The sequence below is a fragment of the Oncorhynchus nerka genome, linkage group LG24, assembly GCF_034236695.1.
Source record: "Oncorhynchus nerka isolate Pitt River linkage group LG24, Oner_Uvic_2.0, whole genome shotgun sequence".
Lineage (NCBI taxonomy): Eukaryota > Metazoa > Chordata > Actinopteri > Salmoniformes > Salmonidae > Oncorhynchus > Oncorhynchus nerka.
The window spans coordinates 78,032,636-78,054,573 of record NC_088419.1 but is presented as its reverse complement, the minus strand read 5'-3'; the positions used below and the strand labels follow the sequence as shown (position 1 = coordinate 78,054,573).

Here is a 21,938-nt window from a genome sequence, read left to right as displayed (position 1 = left end):
CAAGACCAAATATTTAAATGCCTTTGAACGGGGTATGATAGTAGGTGCCAGGCATACCGGTTTAGGTCAAGTACTGCAACACGGCTATGTTTTTTCACACTTAACAGTTGTGTGTATCAAGAATGGTCTACCACCCCATCCAACTTGACATAACTATGGAAAACATTGGAGTCAACATGGGCCAGCATCCCTGTGGAACGCTTTCGACACCTTGTAGAGGCCATGCCCCGACTAATTGAAGGCAAAAGAGGATGTAACTCAATATTTTGTACACTCAGTGTATATCTAGCCTGCCCTGTACTCCACTCCCTTTGGCCCTGGCCTGTGCCTACTCTACAGCGGTGTGATGGATTGTGGGTAGTTGGATTGACTCTTTAAGTAGCTTGTTAATCATTTGACAAAACGTATTCTAATTAGTGGGGTTAAATTGGGAATAAAGATTGATGCCCGGTCAATTGGAGAGAGGAGCACTGTTAGTAGACAAGAGTCTGGTGTTAGAGGACAGTTTGCTGTTGGGAGGTCTTCTTGGAGCTCTCGGTCTCTCTTTGTGCCTGTGTGTCAGAGTAGAAATAAGAGCCTTTCTCTATGTCAGTGAAAGACGGGCAAAAGGTCAGCTCTCTGAAGTCTTATCATAGGTAATAGAATGGGTCAGTAACCGAAAGGTTGCCGGTTCGAATCCCCAGGCTGACTAGGTGAAAACCTGTCAATGTGCCCTTGAGCAAGGCACTTCACCCTAATTGCTCCTGTAAGTCGCTCTGGATAAGTGTCTGCTAAATAACTCAATTGTAAATGTTAAAAGGTTTCTGTGATTGGTTACTATTGGCATCCATCCACTCACAATCAATTAGTCATTTAGGAATCCAATACCACAATACTCTAGGCAGCATTTGAAACATCTGGTCAGTCAAACAGATCTCAGTACAGAGACCATTTCATCTAAACCTCCTCTGGCTGTTGTTCACTTCAGCTTTGGATAAAGAGCTGCACTAGTTCCCAGAGCCTTACCTTGGCTTTACCTCTCTGGGTGTATGTGTATCATGGGCTGGTGTCTAACCAGTTTAGACCAATTTAGAGCACCACCAGAAACACACACCATCTCCATCAGTCTACAGATTCATCACACAAGGGGAAAACGCCTTGTGATTGACCCAAACACTCAGTGTATCATGACAAGGCGAGACCCAGATGCCGACACAGGAGGCAGATGGTTGGAGTCTCACAATGTTTATTCATCTAAAGGGGTAGGAGAGAGAATGGTCTTGGACAGGCAAAAGGTCAAAACCAGATCCGAGTCCAGGAGGTACAGAGTGGCAGACAGGCTCGTGGTCAAGGCAGGCAGAATAGTCAGGCAGGCAGGTACAAAGTCCAGAAACAGGCAAGGTTCAAAACCGGGAGGACTAGAAAAAGGAGAATAGCAAAAAGCAGGAGAACAGGAAAAACGCTGGTTGACTTGGAAAAACATACAAGATGAACTGGCACAGAGAGACAGGAAACACAGGGATAAATACACCAGGGAAAATAAGAGACACCTGGAGGGGGTGGAGGCAATCACAAGGACAGATGAAACATATCAGGGCGGGACACGGAACAGAAACCGGCTGCGTGCGTGCGCCATCCTGCACAAATGTATTTTGTCTAATGTCTAACATTTGTCTAACTAATTTGTCCTGGGATATAAACATTGAGTTGTTATTTTACCTGAAATGCACAAGTTTCTCTACTCCACCAATTAATCCCCACATAAAACGGACAACCGAATTGTTTCTAGTCATCTCTCCTCCTTCCAGGCCTTTTCTTCTCTGGACTTTATATTGCGATTGGCAACTTTCATAAATTAGGTGCATTACCGCCATTGACCTCGTTCGTCTTTCAGTCACCCACGTGGGTATAACCAATGAGGAGATGGCAAGTGGGTACCTGCTTCTATAAACCAATGAGGAGATGGGAGAGGCAGGACTTGCAGAGCGATCTACCGACTCATTTTAGTCCTTGGCAACGCAGACGCTCATTGGCGCACACGAGCAGTGTGGGTGCAATAATTGAATAATATAGATTTCTACATTTATTTTGCAACGCTTGCGCACACGACGCGAGTGATGTAGTCAGGGTATAACTGATGTGCCAGTGCCAGATTGCGCCCCCATGGTCCATCACTCTGATTGGTGGGCCGTCAGGGGGTTGATTTCCTTTCAGACAGATGTGCTCCCGGGATACGATTTATTTTTCCTCCTTCCTTTTCTCTCCTTTCATTTTTCGGTCTGGTCTCAAGCACAAAATGGTAATAGGTGTCCTAGTCTTTTTAAAGTCTTTATTTATTTGACTTGGTTGCTGCCTGAATTAGTCTAAATGTGATGTTAGTAAACCTTGTTGGCATATACGCACACTCAAACTGAGTTTGTATAAGCAACAGGGATAATTATTCTCCAGTATGAGAGCTCCAGTTACGAGATTGCTGCTTGTTTTCATATCTGCTCCTGTGCTGTTTCCCTGACCCAATCAGGGATGCTGCTTCGAGGCTAGTTTCTGATTGGTCTGCAGTTTGTCTCCCTTTTGGTTGAGTCAGGCCGTTTTTATACAGTGTTTAAGTCTTGTTTTCTCAGTTGATTTGGGGTGCCATTTACGCTGGGCTGTTTTACGTTAATCACAGACTTCCATAGCTCCTTTCATAACTTATGGTGGACGTTGCTACTACTCTCGTCTTTCTAACACCACACACACGCGGATGGCTGGACAAACACACATACAAGCCCACTATCGCTCGCTAACGTTTGACCTTTCTCACTGACCTCAGCTCCCTGCACCATGTGGTTCCCACGGTGATGATAGCATGTGATAACAACAAAGAGAACCTCTCCAACGAAGAAGACTACCAAGACATACCTGGGTCGTACAGGGACGAGGAGGATGAAGATGATGATGAAACACTGTTTTCAAGTAAGTGTTTGTTTATCCATAGGTTTGGGGCCGTAGTGGCTGTTTGGTCTCTGCTTAGTGGCCATTCCTCCTGGTAACCGCCTCAATGGCTACTGGGATATGTAGTTTAAGAGCTCTCCTTTCATTGGACCCCTCCATTATGAGCTGTGATTCCCATTGGTTCGCTTCCCTGAATGTGACCAATCAATGCACAGAGGTGACAGTGGTGTGTGTCATGAAACGATGGCTAGTCCTCAGACACCCTGTTCCAGTAGTTCCCTTCAACATTGAATTATTGATTTGAGGCCCATTTCAAGCTCCCGAGTGGTGCAGCGATCTAAGGCACTGCATATCAGTGCTAGAGGCGTCACTACAGACCCTGGTTTGATTACAACAGGCTGTGATTGGGAGTTCCATAGGGCGGCGCACAACAGGCCCAGCGTCGTCCGGGTTAGGCCAGGGTAGGCTGTGATTGGGAGTTCCATAGGGCGGCGCACAACAGGCCCAGCGTCGTCCGGGTTAGGCCAGGGTAGGCTGTCATTGTAAATAATCATTTGTTCTTAACTGACTTACCTAGTTAAATAAAGGATAAATACAAAATCTGAAGCATTTATACACACACCTCTCTGTAATCTGGTTATGTAAACAGAGGAGTGGGTTGGAAACACACTTCCATCCTGTAGCACTCACTGGAGAGGATAAAAGTTGTGACAATTTAATTGCTAATGCATGAGTTAGCTACTGGTGGTGTTAGTTGTTCAATTGTATAAACATTTAATGGACAATAACATGTGTGTGTGTGTGTGTGTGTGTGTGTGTGTGTAGGTACCCTGGCTCTGAAGGTATTGAGAAAGGACTCCTTGGCCATTAAGATCAGTAACCGTCCATCTGTGAGAGAGCTAGAGGAGAAGAACATTCTGCCCAGACAGTCAGACCAGGAGAGACTGGAGTTCAGGCAGCAAATAGGCACCAAGCTCACACGGTGAGACGCACACACATACACCCTCCCTATAGCAATGGCTAGGGGGGCTCTCAGTTCCTATATACAAACACACACAGCTGCTTTTTTAAAAGATTGTATATAGCTATCATGGGGTTTGCGCCAGCGCACACACACACACACAGCTCCCCTCTGTCAGCGCCTGTACACCCTGCTCTGGCCTGGTTGAGATGTGACCTGGGGGAGAGGTGAAGAGCGAGACAGAGATGAGATGTGAGAAAAGGGAGAGGAATGGAGGATGGAAGGAAACCGATGAGGAGAGAGGGAGATGGACGAAGGAGAGTAAAAGAGAGCCTGTCATATTATCTTGAATATGCCAGTGAGAGGGCGGACAGCTTCAAGTGGGATTTTACCTTCACAGAGTACAGAACATAAATGTGGCAATACAGGAATAAAGAATTCACAAACAGTTTCCTTCCTTTCTTTCGCCTCACATTTTCATTTGTTACACTCACTGCTTCTTGCCTCCTCCCTCGCTTCCTTCCCTCCCTCTCTCCATGTATCTAATTCTCGACCTACCTCTCCATCTCTCTACTCATCTCTCCCCTTTCCTTCTCCTTCCTCCCCTCTCTCAATTTCTCCTCCCTCCCTCTTGTTGCTGTGTGAATCACTGTCAGACTGTTGAGGTGGTATGTAAATACATATACATCTGAGGGAGTCATGGCTCACAGAGGAGACTGGTCTGACGTCAGAAAATAAAACACAATAGAACAAAACACAATGAAAGACGTTAGGAAACGGTCCTGACTGACTTTAGTTAATTTTTTTCAGGAGGTTGAGTCAACGGCCAACTACAGAGGAGCTGGAACAGAGAAACATACTCAAACGTAAGTAGAACATACTAGATAAACTGGAAATGTGTATTCTGCCTATCACGAAATGGACAATAGTGACTTTTCTATTTTGTTTTATTCTATTCTAACCTGTCTCTCCCTCTCAGCGCGCAATGAACTGGAGGAGCTAGATGAGATGAAAGAGCTAAAGAAACGCCTGTCTAGAAAGGTGAGAGGGGGGAGGAGGAGGGTGAGAGAGGGGAACAGGGTATCACTTTCCATTAGATAGCAGATCATTAGAAATATAAAAGCATGACTTGTTATGACATCAAGTTATCTCATCCTCTGTTGTGTAACATAAGTGGTGTGTGTGTCTATTTCTCTAACGGTTTGGATGATTGCCTGCGAGGCCATCTTTATTGTTTTACGGTTGAGAACAACTAACACAATAATCCATATCTACTGCCCCCGAGACCCTCAGCCACCACACACACACTCTCTGACAACCCTTTTCTCCTGTCCCCAGTTGAGTCAGAGGCCTACAGTGGAGGAGCTGAGGGAAGCTAAGATCCTGACCCGCTTCAGTGACTATGTAGAGGTAGCCGACGCCCAGGACTACGACAGGAGGGCAGACAAACCGTGGACAAGACTCACAGCTGCAGATAAGGTAATAACACTCATATGCAGGTGCGCACACCGCACACATACAATCACACACACATACAATCACACACACATACAATCGCACACAAATGCACAGTCATTCATAGGGTTGAAAAATTACAGGAACTTTCAATAAATTCCCTGGTTTTCCTGATATCCTGGCTAGAGGATTCCCAGAATCAGAAGGGAATAAGCAGGAAATCCAGAAATCTCCAACCAGGATTGCTGGGAAACCAGGGAATTTATTGAAAGTTCCCGGAATTTTGCAACTCTAATAATGCGTATACTGTGGGAGGGGTTTTTCTGACTGATCTCCGGTTCGGTTTGTCCCTTGTAGGCTGCTATACGTAAAGAACTCAATGAATTTAAAAGCACAGAGATGGAAGTGCATGAGGGTAGTCGGCATCTAACCAGGTATGTATGTCACAGCCATACTACACTGCAACACAACGCAGATACACATGCCCATACTTCAAGCAGTGTATACAGTAACTAATTATCTCTCTCCCTCTCTCTGTCCTGGAGGTTTCATCGACCGTAGTTCTTCTTTGCCATCTTTTTCAAGAACCTCAAGTGCTGGACCTCAAAACTGCTGCCTCTGTGTACTACACCCCTCCCCTTCCAGAACTGGACCAGAACCACACTAGAACCAGAGTAGAACGTGATCTGAACCTGGCGGGGTGTGTACAGAACTGTGCGACTGACACTTCTACAGACTCTAGTGTTGACCCAAAATGGCTACAAATGAATGGAAAGGGCAGACTGTACCAACTACAACAGTATTTTGGTCCAGTGGTCACAGTGTGGTCGGGTTGGGGGGAGGGACTGTCATACACATGAAGAGACTGACAGAAGGCACTAGACTGACTGGCTTCTCTGTCAACTGAGATTATATGGACTAAAAAGTATTGTTTTTTTAATAACCTTTTATTATAATTGTTAATAATGAAGATGGTTAATGTGTTTACTTTATTGCATTTTGGTTTTTGACGGTACTCTATGGAGGAGTTATGGAACTCTGCTCCTATATCTGTGCGAATGGGACTTTGGGATTGTGGGAGATTTGAGTTTGGCAGGGTATCTAAAAAATTAAATACAGAGACCTCCTACAACTGATTGGGAAAAATGATTCTCCTCCAAGGGCTTCTGTTTCCAAAACAGAGGGACCAAGCCCTTTCAATCAGATAGGACTGCAGAATAGGATTCTGTAATAAGTGTGTTGCAGTACTACTTACAATACCGTATACACCATGTGCTACTCGGGAAGCTGTAGTATGAGAATATGATCAGAATATATACCCTTAAATGTTGAAATACAACACATCCTGTCCATGTTGTGTTCATGTTGATACAGTATGGAAATATGAACCTAGCAATAATTTAACTTTTCTTTCCTCCGGTGCTGCATTCAAGAGAACAATTACTGGGAACATTTCAGAGAGCTGCCTGCTCAATACCAAATACACTTTGAAACGCTGTTATGAGTTGTGATCTTGATGCAACCCAGATCACCATTATTATTGTTGAGAGTTCTGCAACCCTCTGTATAGTGTCACTGTTTACAGGGATGAAAACGTTGTCAAATGTACTTCGTTTGAATGACATTTGATGAAGTATGTTGTCTATACAACGTTTCAGCAGAGTGCGCCATAGACTGGCAAGTTAACGGTCAATAGTTATGAAGGGAATGGAATTTAGATTTCTGAAAATAGGAGTTTTATGGTTCTGCCTTCTTTCGCCTCATAGTGGAGAACTGACATTAGACAACCCTTTGGCTGTGAATGAAAGTACTCTACAACCTTTAGCTCATACACAGGAGACAGACATTTCAAAATGGTTATTTTATAATAAACACATGCAGTTGATGGTCTTGTGGTGTATGTTGGTATGCGTGTATGTACAGGGATATGTTCATAAGGTACAAAACATGGAAAACGTTTTACAACGGAGTGCTTACTAAACACGACCCAGGACCGTCTCCCTGTGCCTCCATACTAAGAAAAGAAAGAGGACATTATTTGGGAATTACTGTATAAGATGTGTACAAAATAAACTAAAATGTTTTCTTTTTTGTACAGAGGGAAACTGCATGTGATGATTGTTAACTTATTGTTCGTCTTCTATCATGTATGCAGTTTCTTATCTAAAGGAAACGTATTAAAAAACAACATTCAAAAGTGCTTTTCCTCAACCGTCTCAATGCCATCACCAACAGTGAGAACTTAACTCACCTTTACTAAATTAGTGTTTCATAATAGAAGTAGAACAGTATATTTGAGGGGTTTTAATGCACTCAACATTCTCTGTCATTAAATGTATGTTTATTGACACATACATGATTTAACTGTGCTCTTCTGCTAGACATGCCAAGCAAAGCCACCTCTTAACTTCCTTCCATCAGGACATGTTCAAGGAAAGGGGCTGTATTTGGAGTAGACTGAACCGAGTGGGTTGGAGGACTTGGCAAGACAACAAAAAACGGATCTGGGACCAGGCTATTAAAAACAGAGTGGACTGCTGCTGTGATCCAATATCACAGACTGCTCAGTAAGCCTCCCTAAGCATAGGTCTGGAACCAGTTTCCCCAACCATAGGTATACATATATATTAAAGGTCGACCGATTAATCGAAATGGCCGATTAATTAGGGCATCGGAAATCTGTATTTTTGGACACCGATTTGGCTGATAATTTTTTTTTTTTGAGATTTATTTATCCTTTATTTAACTAGGCAAGTCAGTTAAGAACGCATTCTTATTTTCAATGACGGCCTAGGAACAGTGGGTTAACTGCCTGTTCAGGGGCAGAAAGACAGATTTTTACCTTGTCAGCTCGGGGATTCAATCTTGCAACCTTACAGTTAACTAGTCCAACGCTCTAACCATCTGATTACATTGCACTCCACGAGGAGACTGCCTGTTACGCGAGTGCAGTAAGAAGCCAATGTAAGTTGCTAGCTAGCATTAAACTTATCTTATAAAAATCAATCAATCATAATCACTAGTTAACTACACATGGTTGATGATATTACTAGTTTATCTAGCGCACATATGTCAGAGTCAAGGCCCGCGGGCCACATCCGGCCCGCAAGAAGGTTTTTTACGGCCCCTGGGATGATCTTGATTTATTATTAGAACCAGCCCGCAGCAAGCCGGCAGCCCGCAGATCTTTTACACGCACCAATACTACATTTCCCACAATGCAAAGGTGACGCACCGAGCAGTAGGCTGCTTCATTTCAATATTTATTGGCACAGCAGTCGTCAGCATCACAGTAAAATTAACTTTCAGATACCCATCAAAAATGGCAAAACGGAAGGTGGATACTGAGAACCGGGGGTTTCAAACAAGGTGGGAGTCGGAGTATATGTTCACGAAGGTAGCTGGAAAACCTGTGTGTCTTCTGTGTGGAGAAAGTGTGGCGGTACTGAAAGAGTATAATCTGAGACGACATTATGAAACGAAACACGCGGACAAAAACAAGAATATGGACATGGAACAAAGGCTACAAAAGGCAGAGGAATTAAAACGAGGCCTCAAATCTCGACAGGCTCTGTTCAAAAAGCCAAATCACAAGGCCAGGCTGCTGTCAAGGCCAGTTTTATTTTGGCAGAAGAGATCGCTAAATCAGCCCGGCCATTTACGGAGGGGGATTTCATCAAAAACTGCATGATTAAAGTTTGTGACGAAGTTTGCCCAGAAAAAAGGCAACTCTTTTTAAATGTGAGTCTGAGCAGAAACACCATTGCCGAGAGAGTAGACCAGTTGTCCATCAATCTAAAAGAGCAGCTTGTGAAAAAGGGAAAAGATTTTATTGCATATTCCTTGGCTGTGGATGAGAGCACCGACATTTCTGACATTGCCCAGTTGTCAATTTTCATCCGCGGAGTGGACTCCAACCTAAGCGTGACAGAGGAGTTTTTGGCTTTACGTCCTATGCATGGCACAACTACGGGGCATGATTTGTATGAAGAGGTGTCAAGATGTGTAAATGAGATGGAGCTGCCTTGGGAAAAACTCGTGGGTTTGACAACCGACGGAGCACCTGCGATGTGTGGACACAGGAGCGGACTGGTGGCGAAGATACGGGAAAAGATGCAAGAGGAAAATGCGACAGGTGAGCTGACAGCTTATCATTGTATCATACACCAGGAAGCGTTGTGCGGTAAAGCCTTGAAAATGGAGCATGTAATGAGCATCATCACGCGCACAGTTAACTTTATCAGAGCCAAAGGTTTGAATCACCGCCAGTTCAAGGCATTTCTGACGGAGTTAGAAACGGAGCATGGTGATTTGCCTTATCACACAGAGGTGCGATGGCTAAGCCAGGGAAAGGTGCTTCAAAGATGTTTCGAGCTTCGTGAGGAGATTTGTCTGTTCTTGGACAGCAAAGGGAAAGACACAACACAACTCCGAGACTAAATGTTTCTGTGTGAAATGGCTTTTCTGTGTGACATTACGAGTCATCTGAATGCAATAAACTTGCAGCTGCAGGGTCGGGATCGTGTCATCTCTGATATGTACAGTACAGTGAAGGCATTTAAAACCAAACTGACTCTGTGGGAGACGCAGATGCGGAAAGAAAATTTGAGCCACTTTCCCAGCTGCCAGACCATGAAAGAGAAGCTCTCTACCAGTGCGTTCCCGAGCACACAGTTGGCTGATAAAATAGGTATGCTTGCCGCTGACTTTCGACGCCGATTTGCTGACTTTGAAGCACAAAAAGCAGGTTGGAACTGCTCGGTAACCCATTTGCTGTTGACGTGGAAAGCTCACCACCAAACCTCCAAATGGAGTTGATTGACCTCCAATGCAATGATGCACTGAGGGCAAAATATGCGGCAGTGGGTGCTGCGGAGTTCGCCCGTTTCCTCCCGGCACAATGCCCCAGCTGCGCATCCAGGCTGCTCAAACGTTGTCTATGTTTGGCAGCACATACCTGTGTGAACAACTGTTTTCTTTGATGAACCTGAACAAAACATCACACAGAAGTCGACTTACTGCTGAACACCTCCACTCAATTCTGAGGATTTCTTCAGCTCAGAGCCTTACCCCGAACATTGATGAACTTGTGGAAAAGATGGGACACCACCAAGTATCACCCTCAACCTCAAACAAGTGAACATTACTGTGCAATCACATATTTAGAGTTTTTACTCAGTTCAAGTTTAAAAGTTAAAATTTAATATTTGTTTTCACTGCATGTTACTTCTCCTTAAACAAAGTGTTGTTTTTGATTAATAGATTTTTGCACTTTATTTTTTTGTATTTCAATCCAATTATATTTTAAAAATATTTCAGTTGAGTGGATGATAGAAAATTGCTATTATTGTTTTTTCTTTGAAGTAAATTTAGCCCACTTTTGCTAAAATAGAAAATATAGTCTACTGATGGTGCCTTGAATACCGGTTTCTTTCATTTAATGTTCATGTTATGGGGATATTTATATAAAGGAAATTTGTCTTTTGTGTCTGTTGAAAATTAAAGATTACTGACAGAGCCATAAGAAAATATTGCTTTATTTATCTGATCATATTGTAATATATTTGTTAGGTTTTCAGTAGGTTCAATTAGGTTCACTAGACTATATGCGTCATTTAAAATTTTTTCAATGAACATTCGAACAGTCCGGCCCTCGTCTTGTAGCTGATTTTTTTATTTGGCCCTCCGTCCATTTGACTTTGACACCCCTGATCTAGCGTGTCCTGCGTTGCACTTAATCGATGCGGTGCGTATTCGCGAAAAAGGACCGTCTTGCTCCAATGTGTACCTAACCATAAACATCAATGCCTTTCTTTCAATACACAAGTATATACAGTGCCTTGCGAAAGTATTCGGCCCCCTTGAACTTTGCGAACTTTTGCCACATTTCAGGCTTCAAACATACAGATATAAACCTGTATTTTTTTGTGAAGAATCAACAACAAGTGGGACACAATCATGAAGTGGAACGACATTTATTGGATATTTCAAACTTTTTTAACAAATCAAAAACTGAAAAATTGGGCGTGCAAAATTATTCAGCCCCCTTAAGTTAATACTTTGTAGCGCCACCTTTTGCTGCGATTACAGCTGTAAGTCGCTTGGGGTATGTCTCTATCAGTTTTGCACATCGAGAGACTGAATTTCTTTTCCCATTCCTCCTTGCAAAACAGCTCGAGCTCAGTGAGGTTGGATGGAGAGCATTTGTGAACAGCAGTTTTCAGTTCTTTCCACAGATTCTCGATCGATTGGATTCAGGTCTGGACTTTGACTTGGCCATTCTAACACCTGGATATGTTTATTTTTGAACCATTCCATTGTAGATTTTGCTTTATGTTTTGGATCATTGTCTTGTTGGAAGACAAATCTCCGTCCCAGTCTCAGGTCTTTTGCAGACTCCATCAGGTTTTCTTCCAGAATGGTCCTGTATTTGGCTCCATCCATCTTCCCATCAATTTTAACCATCTTCCCTGTCCCTGCTGAAGAAAAGCAGGCCCAAACCATGATGCTGCCACCACCATGTTTGACAGTGGGGATAGGGTGTTCAGGGTGATGAGCTGTGTTGCTTTTACGCCAAACATAACGTTTTGCATTGTTGCCAAAAAGTTCCATTTTGGTTTCATCTGACCAGAGCACCTTCTTCCACATGTTTGGTGTGTCTCCCAGGTGGCTTGTGGCAAACTTTACACAACACTTTTTATGGATATCTTTAAGAAATGGCTTTCTTCTTGCCACTCTTCCATAAAGGCCAGATTTGTGCAATATACAACTGATTGTTGTCCTATGGACAGAGTCTCCCACCTCAGCTGTAGATCTCTGCAGTTCATCCAGAGTGATCATGGGCCTCTTGGCTGCATCTCTGATCAGTAGAGGGACGGCCAGGTCTTGGTAGATTTGCAGTGGTCTGATACTCCTTCCATTTCAATATTATCGCTTGCACAGTGCTCCTTGGGATGTTTAAAGCTTGGGAAATCTTTTTGTATCCAAATCCGGCTTTAAACTTCTTCACAACAGTATCTCGGACCTGCCTGGTGTGTTCCTTGTTCTTCATGATGCTCTCTGCGCTTTTAACGGACCTCTGAGACTATCACAGTGCAGGTGCATTTATACGGAGACTTGATTACACACAGGTGGAATGTATTTATCATCATTAGTCATTTAGGTCAACATTGGATCATTCAGAGATCCTCACTGAACTTCTGGAGAGAGTTTGCTGCACTGAAAGTAAAGGGGCTGAATAATTTTGCACGCCCAATTTTTCAGTTTTTGATTTGTTAAAAAAGTTTGAAATATCCAATAAATGTCGTTCCACTTCATGATTGTGTCCCACTTGTTGTTGATTCTTCACAAAAAAATACAGTTTTATATCTTTATGTTTGAAGCCTGAAATGTGGCAAAAGGTCGCAAAGTTCAAGGGGGCCGAATACTTTCGCAAGGCACTGTATTTTTAAACCTGCATATTTAGTTCATATTGCCTGCTAACCTGGCTCGTTGCGAACTCTGTGAAGACTATTTCTTCCTAACAAAGATAGCCAACTTCGCCAAACGGGGGGGTGATTTAACAAAAGTGCATTTGCGAAAAAAGCACAATCTTTGCACGACTGTAACTAACCATAAAATCAATATACAGAAGTAGATATTTTTAAGCCTGCATATTTTGCTGAAAGAAATCCAGGTTAACGGGTAATATTAACCAGGTGAAATTGTGTCACTTCTCTTGCGTTCATTGCACGCGGAGTTAGGGTATATGCAACAGTTTGGGCCGTAATTATGACATAACATTGAAGGTTGGGCAATGTAAAAGGAATATTTAGACTTATGGATGCCACCCGTTAGATAAAATACAGAACAGTTCCGTATTTCACTGAAAGAATAAAGGTCTTGTTTTCGAGATGACAGTTTCCGGATTCGACCATATTAAAGACCTAAGGCTCGTAATTCTGTGTGCTATTATGTTATAATTAAGCCTATGATTTGATAGTGCAGTCTGACTGAGCGATGGTAGGCACCAGCATGCTCGTAAGCATTCATTCAAACAGCAATTTTGTGCGTTTTGCCAGCAGCTCCTCGCTGTGCTTCAAGCATTGAGCTGTTTATGACTTCAAGCCTATCAACTCCAGAGATTAGGCTGGTGTAGCCGATGTGAAATGGCTAGCTAGTTAGCGGGGTGCGCGCTAATAGCGTTTCAAACATCACTCGCTCTGAGACTTGGAGTGGTTGTTCCACGCTGCTTCGAGGGTGGCTGTTGTCGATATGTTCCTGGTTCGAGCACAGGTAGGGGCGAGGAGAGGGACGGAAGCTATACTGTTACACTGACAATACTAAAGTGCCTATAAGAACATCCAATAGTCAAAGGTATATGAAATACAAATCGTATGGAGAGAAATTGTCCTATAATTCCTATATTAACTACAACCTAAAACTTCTTACCTGGGAATATTGAAGACACCTGTTAAAAGGAATCACCAGCTTTCATATGTTCTCATGTTCCGAGCTTGGAACTTAAACGTTAGCTTTTTTACATGGCACATATTGAATTTTCACTTTGTTTTTGCATTATTTAAACCAAATTGAACATGTTTCATTTTATTTGAGGCTAAATTGATTTTATTGATGTATTATATTAAGTTAAAATAAGTGTTCATTCAGTATAGTTGTAATTGTCATTATTACAAATACATTTTTTTTTTGAATCAGCCGATTAATCGGTATCTGCTTTTTTTGGTCCTCCAATAATCGCTATAGGTATCGGCGTTGAAAAATCATAATCGGTCGACCTCTAATATATATATAATTGTTTTTACCTTGGACCGGTCCTTAGTACAGACATTCTATCATTCATTATATCCATTGAGTCCAAACTCATTGGATGTTTGTTAGTGGCAGAGTTCTCCAGTTGAGGGGAGGGAGAGAGCAAGCCTATCCCAATGTCATTGACCCCCATCAAGGGTGTCTGGCTGGGGATCTGGAGGTCTGTGATTCTATACAGAGTGCATGGGGGTGCCACAGGTCAATGGCTTTAGTCAATATGGCATCTGTGTTCTCTTGTGGCACCTGCTAGAGAAAGGAGAAAACAAAACAAATCTATGTGTTTGGTAGAGAAAGGAGGTAAATCATTTTGGTTGACAGGTCTAAAGAAACATGATATGAAGAAAATGTAGTCTATTCAGAGGAACCGAACAGCATATTATGAGTTGTCCTTCTGTTTGGCCCTGATCTGGCTATGCCATAAGGCTATGGGCTATACTAGTTCATTTAGAAGACAAGATTTGCTTAAAATTCTGTGCCACTATTTTATAGTATGAAGAATACAATTGAACATAGCTGAATAAAACAGAAAGGATATTTTTTCCAAACAATTTGAGGGAGTGTGCACGTCCGGCTGTTCTGTGTTGAGCAGCTAACAAAGAAACAGGTAGTCGTATATGCTTCATTTACAGTTATTTATGGAACTGTAGTTGTGATACAAATGTTCAAATCAAATTGTATTAGTCACATGCACTGAGTACAACAGGTGTAGACCTTACAGTGAAATGTTTACTTACGAGCAGCTAACCAACAGTGCAGTTTCAAAAAATGCGGATAAGAATAAGAGATAAAAGTAACAAGTAATTAAAGAGCAGCATTTGACTAGATGTTCAGGAGTCTTATGGCTTGGGGGGAGAAGCTGTTTAGAAGCCTCTTGGACCTAGACTTGGCTATATGTTTGAATTTTTTATACATTCTAAGACAGCATGACTCGACTAATGATGATTTGAAAAAAGTTGCATGAAAGGCATGAGCTCTGATTTTTTTTTTGAGCAGGCTGTACACACTTCATCAGTCTCTCATTCCCAATTTGACAAGCACTTGATAACGCCTCAAATTTTCCGTCTGCATCCCCTTTGTGTGTCCGTAATGCCCCCTAAAAATATCCATGCCTTTTGCGGCCAGTGGCTGTTGTGCCCTTAGGCTGAATATAATAATTATAATTCCCTTCTCCCGCCTGTATGCTCGCACCTCTCACTCACATGGCTCTCATTATCAAATCTTTCTCACAGGCTACAAGTGAAGACAGACACATCGGGGATGCAACTGCGTGTGTCCTTATCCAATTCCGAGGCGCATATTGAAGATATTCGAAGAACTGTCCACATTTACTTTTTAACAGCCAGCAAGATGAGCAGGCCTAACGAAGAGCAAAAGCACTAGCCTATGTCAATGTACTATGCCCCATTGTACAAAAGTTGACCCATTCTATTCTGTGCAAGAAATAAATATTCCAAACATAGTCTGGGACAGTTGTGGTATGCGATAGATCCCAAATTAATACATCCACTAGCATTAAAAACATCCTGTTTTAAGCAATGAGCCTGACGCAAGAGATGAGAACGTTTTAGCTTAAAAATGTTGATAAACTATGAGGCTATTTCTTCACATTATAAGCACACAGCAGTAGGCTATAAGCACTAATGTTCCATTAGCAGGAAAACACCATTCTCAAAAGTGAACACAAATGTGATTGTGCATGTAATGCTTTTATTATAAAGATGCTTTTGATCTTGCCCAAACTTGAAACTCACGCGGTGTGTATGTATGCCAGTTAGGCTCAACATCCCTTGTAATGCGGATTAATCTGCTTCAATTTAAGAAGTTATTTGGCCACTTTATGTGTGATTACAAACCTTATTCATATGGGCTAGGCTACATGTGGTGTGCAACTATGATTTTAAAAAGTTGCCAAAAAAAGCATGCGCCGTTTCTTGCCTTAATTACGCTGGGCATCATTCACAAGTGATAAAACAGTATACTGTTATATAAATAATCTAATATCAAGCATTACTAGCAGACCAACGCTCTGGTTAAACCGGATGCCCTCAGATAACTCTGGGCCCAGTGTCCTCAGTCAAGTCTAGAGCCTGTGTGCAATAACATAATTATCCTCGCACAAAACAGTTCAAGGGAAGGACACATGGCTGCCATCACTCAAAATATACTCCCCTGCTAACTACAAAGGACAGCCTGCAACACTAACGAGCTTAGAGTGCCAAACTATCTCACTGACATTGAACCCTACATGCACTCCTGCATAAACAGGAAACACCTGCGCCTAAAGCAGACACTGCTAGTTTCCCCTATCTTACGTTTCCTTGACACACAAACATCTCATGAGCAATGCACACTCACACTCCACCCCCCCCCTACTGGTCGGGTGACGTGAGCAGAGGACTCTGCTGTGCACCAATGGGGCTCCTGCTCTGGCTAGAGCAGGCCTGCCTCCAACTCTTCAGGACCAGTCAGAAGACCAACACGACGAGACTCCACCTACATTATTCTGTGTATACATTCTGTTGTAAACTCTGGCGAGGCAGCCTAATTAGCTGACTCGATACAGAGCCATATACTTAGGTCCGTGCACGATGTAGGACAAGATATCTTTGACTCAATAAACTGCCTTTTTGATACACCTGATTCCACTCTGTCCAGCGTCGTTGTTTTGCATTCCCTCTCCAGTATGTAAACACCAACAATACCATTCACAAGTGATAGGCTAATATTGTCACCCATCACACTATTCTTGATTTAATCTTGTCTTTTCATACACTAAATAACATATGTGTGAAATTTGTTTTGATTTAGAATGGACCATTATCATGCAGCTGTCTCGAAACGGGGGCAGCGGGAGAAAATACATGTCATCTATGCACTTAAATAGCGAATGAGGATGCATTTCCTGATTCATTTTCATGCCAGCCAGGTGAGAATCCCGACTGCAGTGTGCAGTCCTGGGCCGGGCTCAATGTGTGTGGAGTCAAACGTCTGGCCGGGCTCGATGTGGCCGGAGTCTAACGTCTGGCCGGGCTCGATGTGGCCGGAGTCTAACGCGTTTAACCCCAACCCTTCCCATCTCCTTCAAGGTCACCCAAGTTGAGGTAAACGTTGAATCTTAATCGAACCTAACCTACATGAATATACATCTAAACCATGGAAGTGAGACTGTCATTATGCATAATGTACTTTGTAATATTCATGTTATACCAGTGCAGCTGTATATTTTATATGACCAACTACCGCACTGATGTTAGCATAGTGTTAATTAGCACCCATTTGCACGTGAGCTAGCTAATTGCTCAAAATGAAGGAATCTTATTTGGACAAATTTGCCTACTTGAGCAGTAAGCCTAGGTTTACATGTACCGTTATGTAATCGATTTGTTCGTTGATTTTCCGTGTTTCTTCAATGTATGCCTTGTTGTGGTTGGCTGGCTCTAAATGTATATCGTTGATGCCATTCTCTTAGTTCGCTATAGCGAGTCTACACAGCCTACACATAGTATATACAATAATGAAATCACCTGGTCCCAACATACATGTAACGGCTTTCCTCTTCCTCTTCTGAGGAGGAGTAGCAAGGATCGGACCAATATGCAGCGTGGTAAGTGTTCATCTTAGTTTTTTAATAAGAATAATGAAAACTGAACAAAACAATAAACGACCACGTGAAAAAACAAATGGAACTGACACGGAAAATAATTACCCACAACTCAAAAGTGAAAACAGGCTACCTCAGTATGGTTCTCAATCAGGGACAACGATTGACAGCTGCTTCTGATTGAGAACCATACCAGGCCAAACACAGAAATCCCAAATCATAGAAAAAGGAACATAGACAACTCACGCCCTGACCATACTAAACAAAGACATAACAACAGAACTAAGGTCAGAACGTGACAATACATGGCAAGTCAAGAAAAGTAATTGTAATTTGTCCACACTGCAAACTGAAGTTAAATAAGAAAAACTTCAAAACACATTTACGAAGAAAGCATATGCGTTGCTTTGAAACAGTGTCCAATGAAAGATTTTTGGCATGTGAGTGCATTGATGTGAGAAATGGTGTGTTTTCAGTCAGAAATACATTTTATGGTCCAGCAACACCCATACATGTTGTGAAAATACTTGGGCTAATTCAGTTCCAACTGTGTTCAAAACTGTTATGCATGCTGGAGTATAAAAAAACCTGTTGAATTGTACTTTTTCTTTACTTTCACATACACTGTTTTCACAGAAACATTGCTCGGATCTTGTCTCCTGGACCTTGGAGGACTTTTGGTGTGGATGATGTTATTCCACTGAACTGTACTGTTTGATTGTCATTCCTTTATTGAAACGTGTACCTTGTTCACACGACACGGCCTACCAAAGCAAGGTTTCTCAAACAACTGTGGGGTGTTTGTTGTGATGGTAAGATGCTATTCAGTATATTATATTAGTCCTATTTTCTGTTTTAACATATGAAAAGTTATCATTTCTGTGCTTGCAACATGCAAAGCACACTATTGTTATTGCTCATACCTTTCCTTGTTTATTACTCTTCACACTTTTTGGGACCTATTTCCTACAGTTTTTACACTACATACACTATTCATACATCAAACTCCTGGAGAGCTGGATTCTGATGTGACATGCTGTGACAACTTGTTATTATTAATATTTACTATTACCATTATTGTTGTTATCATAACTATCCAACTTAACCTACTCTTAACTTACAGTACGTTCTGTACATTGCAATGGAAGCACAGTGTGATTTCACTGAGGTATGTATAAATTATGAAATTCTCATCACTAGTGGATATAATGTTTTTTGGGATCCCCATCCGATTGTGTGATTTTCTTTTTCAAAGGAAAACATACATGCAGCAAATTAGGCGATGGTGGTGCCTAGTTCTCCTGCAGAACTTTCCCATGCCGTAAGTATTGAACGTTATAAAAAACCTTTCATTTGCATCCTTCAAATCACTTGTTTCACTGTAGCCAGACTGACTTGAATGTATTTTCATTTTGAATGTATGTCATTCACTCACTAAAGTCTGAAGAGGTTAAAAAGATCAAAAAATGAGTGAAAACAAAACACTACAGGTAGGTGTCATATGATGAATGGTATAGTCTTAACCCCCCCTCTCATATGATGAGTGGTATAGTCTTAAACCAATGTTTAAAGACTTAAACCCCGCCCCTCTCCAATGTATTTCAGGATGATGTAGAAGACTTCAACCCAAGAAGTCAAAGCATGTCACATCCGCATCCAGCTGTGTAGGATCAGGTACTGTATAGGCTATTAGCTAAAGTAAGGTGCATTCCTGTACACACATCCCTAGAGGTTCCCTTACATTACTTAATGACAACAATCTGTTTCCTTTCTAGACGATACTGAAAACAAAATGAATGTGAACTGGGAGCTGTGAACTGGCTATGTAGTCTACTGTGTGTAATACTGAAGGCTTGATGCATGGCAAGATATAATAGTTGTGATGACTTGTTGAGTAGCTATAGATAGTGGCTTTTGTTTGCATGGTGGTATTGTGAAAGTGGGGTGTAATTTGTCTTGATCCCCCAATGAGGCACTACTCTTAATATTTATTCTTCCTTTTTCTTCAAGGAAGCAGATGTTCTTCTAAGGGACACCCTAGAGGCAGCAAGGTGGTGTGAACTGCAAACATTTAAAGGCACTGTTTCCCTCCCTAATGTAATTGGGATGGACGGGGAAGACCGCATTACAACCCTTATAGAAGTACGGTTGTATGATGGCCTGGATGAAGATGAACATATTCTCCTCAAGGAACCATTCATGTTCCATTTACAGAGAGATAAGATGTTCTATGTGGAGGAAGTTGACAACAAGAAAAGTACTGTCTTTGCCTCTTGAGGAGCAGGAGTGAAGCCATTTTTGAGGAGTGGTCAAACCTTGTTTTTGTCTGCTGTGTTAATTGTTTCAATTGTTAATTGTGTTATGTTGTTCAGTGAAGATGACATAGCATGAAGTGAAAAGTGTTTACAACTCACCTGCTGGTACTTTATAGAATATTTCTTACGATCTTCAAAAATTAAATATGTTTGTATTCAACGTGTGCCTTGCACAAACGTGTGTGTTTGTATTCAGAGTGTGACTCAAACCTCAGATGGACAAAAAAAGGTGGGCTATGAAGCCCCTAAATAAGATTTGTGGCAGCCAATCACCTAGAAGTCACATAATTAGTTAAATAAAGTCCACCTGTGTGCAATCTAAGTGTCACATAATATCAGTATATATACACCTGTTCAGAAAGGTCCCAGAGTCTGCAACACCAATAAGCAAGGGGCACCACCAAGCAAGCGGCACCATGAAGACCAAGGAGCTCTCCAAACAGGTCAGGGACAAAGTTGTGGAGAAGTACAGCTTAGGGTTGGGTTATAAAAAAATATCAGAAACTTTGAACATCCCACAGAGCACCATTAAATCCATTATTAAAAATGGAAATAATATGGCACCACAACAAATCTGCTAAGAGAGGGCTGCCCACCAAAACTCATGGACTAGGCAAGGAGGGCATAAATCAGAGGCAACAAAGAGACCAAAGATAACCCCGAAGGAGCTGCAAAGCTCCACAGCGGAGATTGGAGTATCTGTCCATAGGACCACTTTAAGCCGTACACTCCACAGAGCTGAGCTTCATGGAAGAGTGGCCAGAAAAAAAGCCATTGCTTAACTAAAGAAAAACATAAGCAAACACGTTTTGGGTTCGCCAAAAGGCATGTAGGAGACTCCCCAAACATATGGAAGAAGGTACTCTGGTCAGATGAGACTAAAATTGAGCTTTTTGGCCATCAAAGAAAATGCTATGTCTGGCACAAACCCAACACCTGTCATCACGCCGAGAATACCATCCCCACAGTGGCAGCATCATACTGTGGGGATGTTTTTCATCGGCAGGGACTGGGAAACTGGTCAGAATTTAAGGAATGATGGTGGTGCTAAATACAGGGAAATTCTTGAAGGAAACTTGCTTCAATCTTCCAGAGATTTGGGACTGGGACGGAGACTCACCTTCTAGCAGGACAATGACCCTAAGCATACTGCTAAAGCAACACTCAAGTGGTTTAAGGGGAAACATTTAAATATCTTGGAATGGCCTAATCAAAGCCCAGACCTCAATCCAATTGAGAATCTGTGGTATGACGTAAAGATTGCTGTACACCAGCGGAACACATTCCAAATTGAAGGAGCAGTTTTGCCTTGAAGAAATGTCAAAAATCTCAGTGGCTAGATGTGCCAAGCTTAGAGACATACCCCAAGAGACTTGCAGCTGTAATTTCTGCAAAAGGTGGCTCTACAAAGTAGGGGGGTGAATAGTTATGCACGGTCAAGTTCTGTTTTTTCAGTGTTATTTCTTGTTTGTTCCACAATAAAAAATATTTTGCATCTTCAAAGTGGTAGGCATGTTGTGTAAATCAAATTATACAACCCCCCCCCAAAATGAATTTTAATTCCAGGTTGTAAGGCAACAAAATAGGAAAAATGCCCAGGGGGTTGAATACTTTCACAAGCCACTGTACGTTTGGGAATTCCCACGAGAGAGTAACAGTTAATGTGATTGGATGCTAATTATTTGACTAGGCTACCTGTATTTGACATTGTGATGTTTTAATTTTATTTTTGGCAGTGAAACGAGGCTACTCAGGTGAGAAAAAAACCTCACCCAAATGTAGAGCTCCGTTGGAAAATATAAATGGGCTGTTTGAAAATGTGAAGAAATAATAATAATTAAATGTGAATCACATTTTTATTTGGCATACCCCCGACAGCATT

The 21,938-nt window shown here is 42.0% G+C and overlaps 1 protein-coding gene and 1 long non-coding RNA gene across 3 annotated transcripts in view; both read left to right on the top strand.

Annotated features, from left to right (window-relative positions):
- Positions 1-7,529, top strand: part of LOC115108613 (phosphatase and actin regulator 1-like) — a 61,593-nt gene extending 54,064 nt beyond the window's left edge. For both annotated transcript variants that reach the window (XM_065009176.1, XM_029633162.2), the window contains exons 7-13: positions 2,792-2,934; positions 3,739-3,895; positions 4,685-4,740; positions 4,854-4,915; positions 5,213-5,353; positions 5,687-5,763; positions 5,875-7,529. In XM_065009176.1, coding sequence (XP_064865248.1) covers positions 2,792-2,934; positions 3,739-3,895; positions 4,685-4,740; positions 4,854-4,915; positions 5,213-5,353; positions 5,687-5,763; positions 5,875-5,890 — 652 coding nt within the window. In that variant the 3' untranslated portion in view covers positions 5,891-7,529. The remainder of the gene's footprint in view (positions 1-2,791; positions 2,935-3,738; positions 3,896-4,684; positions 4,741-4,853; positions 4,916-5,212; positions 5,354-5,686; positions 5,764-5,874) is intronic.
- An 11,817-nt stretch (positions 7,530-19,346) lies between these two features.
- On the top strand, positions 19,347-20,220 carry LOC115107435 (uncharacterized). Its single transcript, XR_003860201.1, has 2 exons — positions 19,347-19,415; positions 19,752-20,220. It is a non-coding gene; the product is annotated as an uncharacterized LOC115107435 (long non-coding RNA).
- Positions 20,221-21,938: the final 1,718 nt, after the last annotated feature.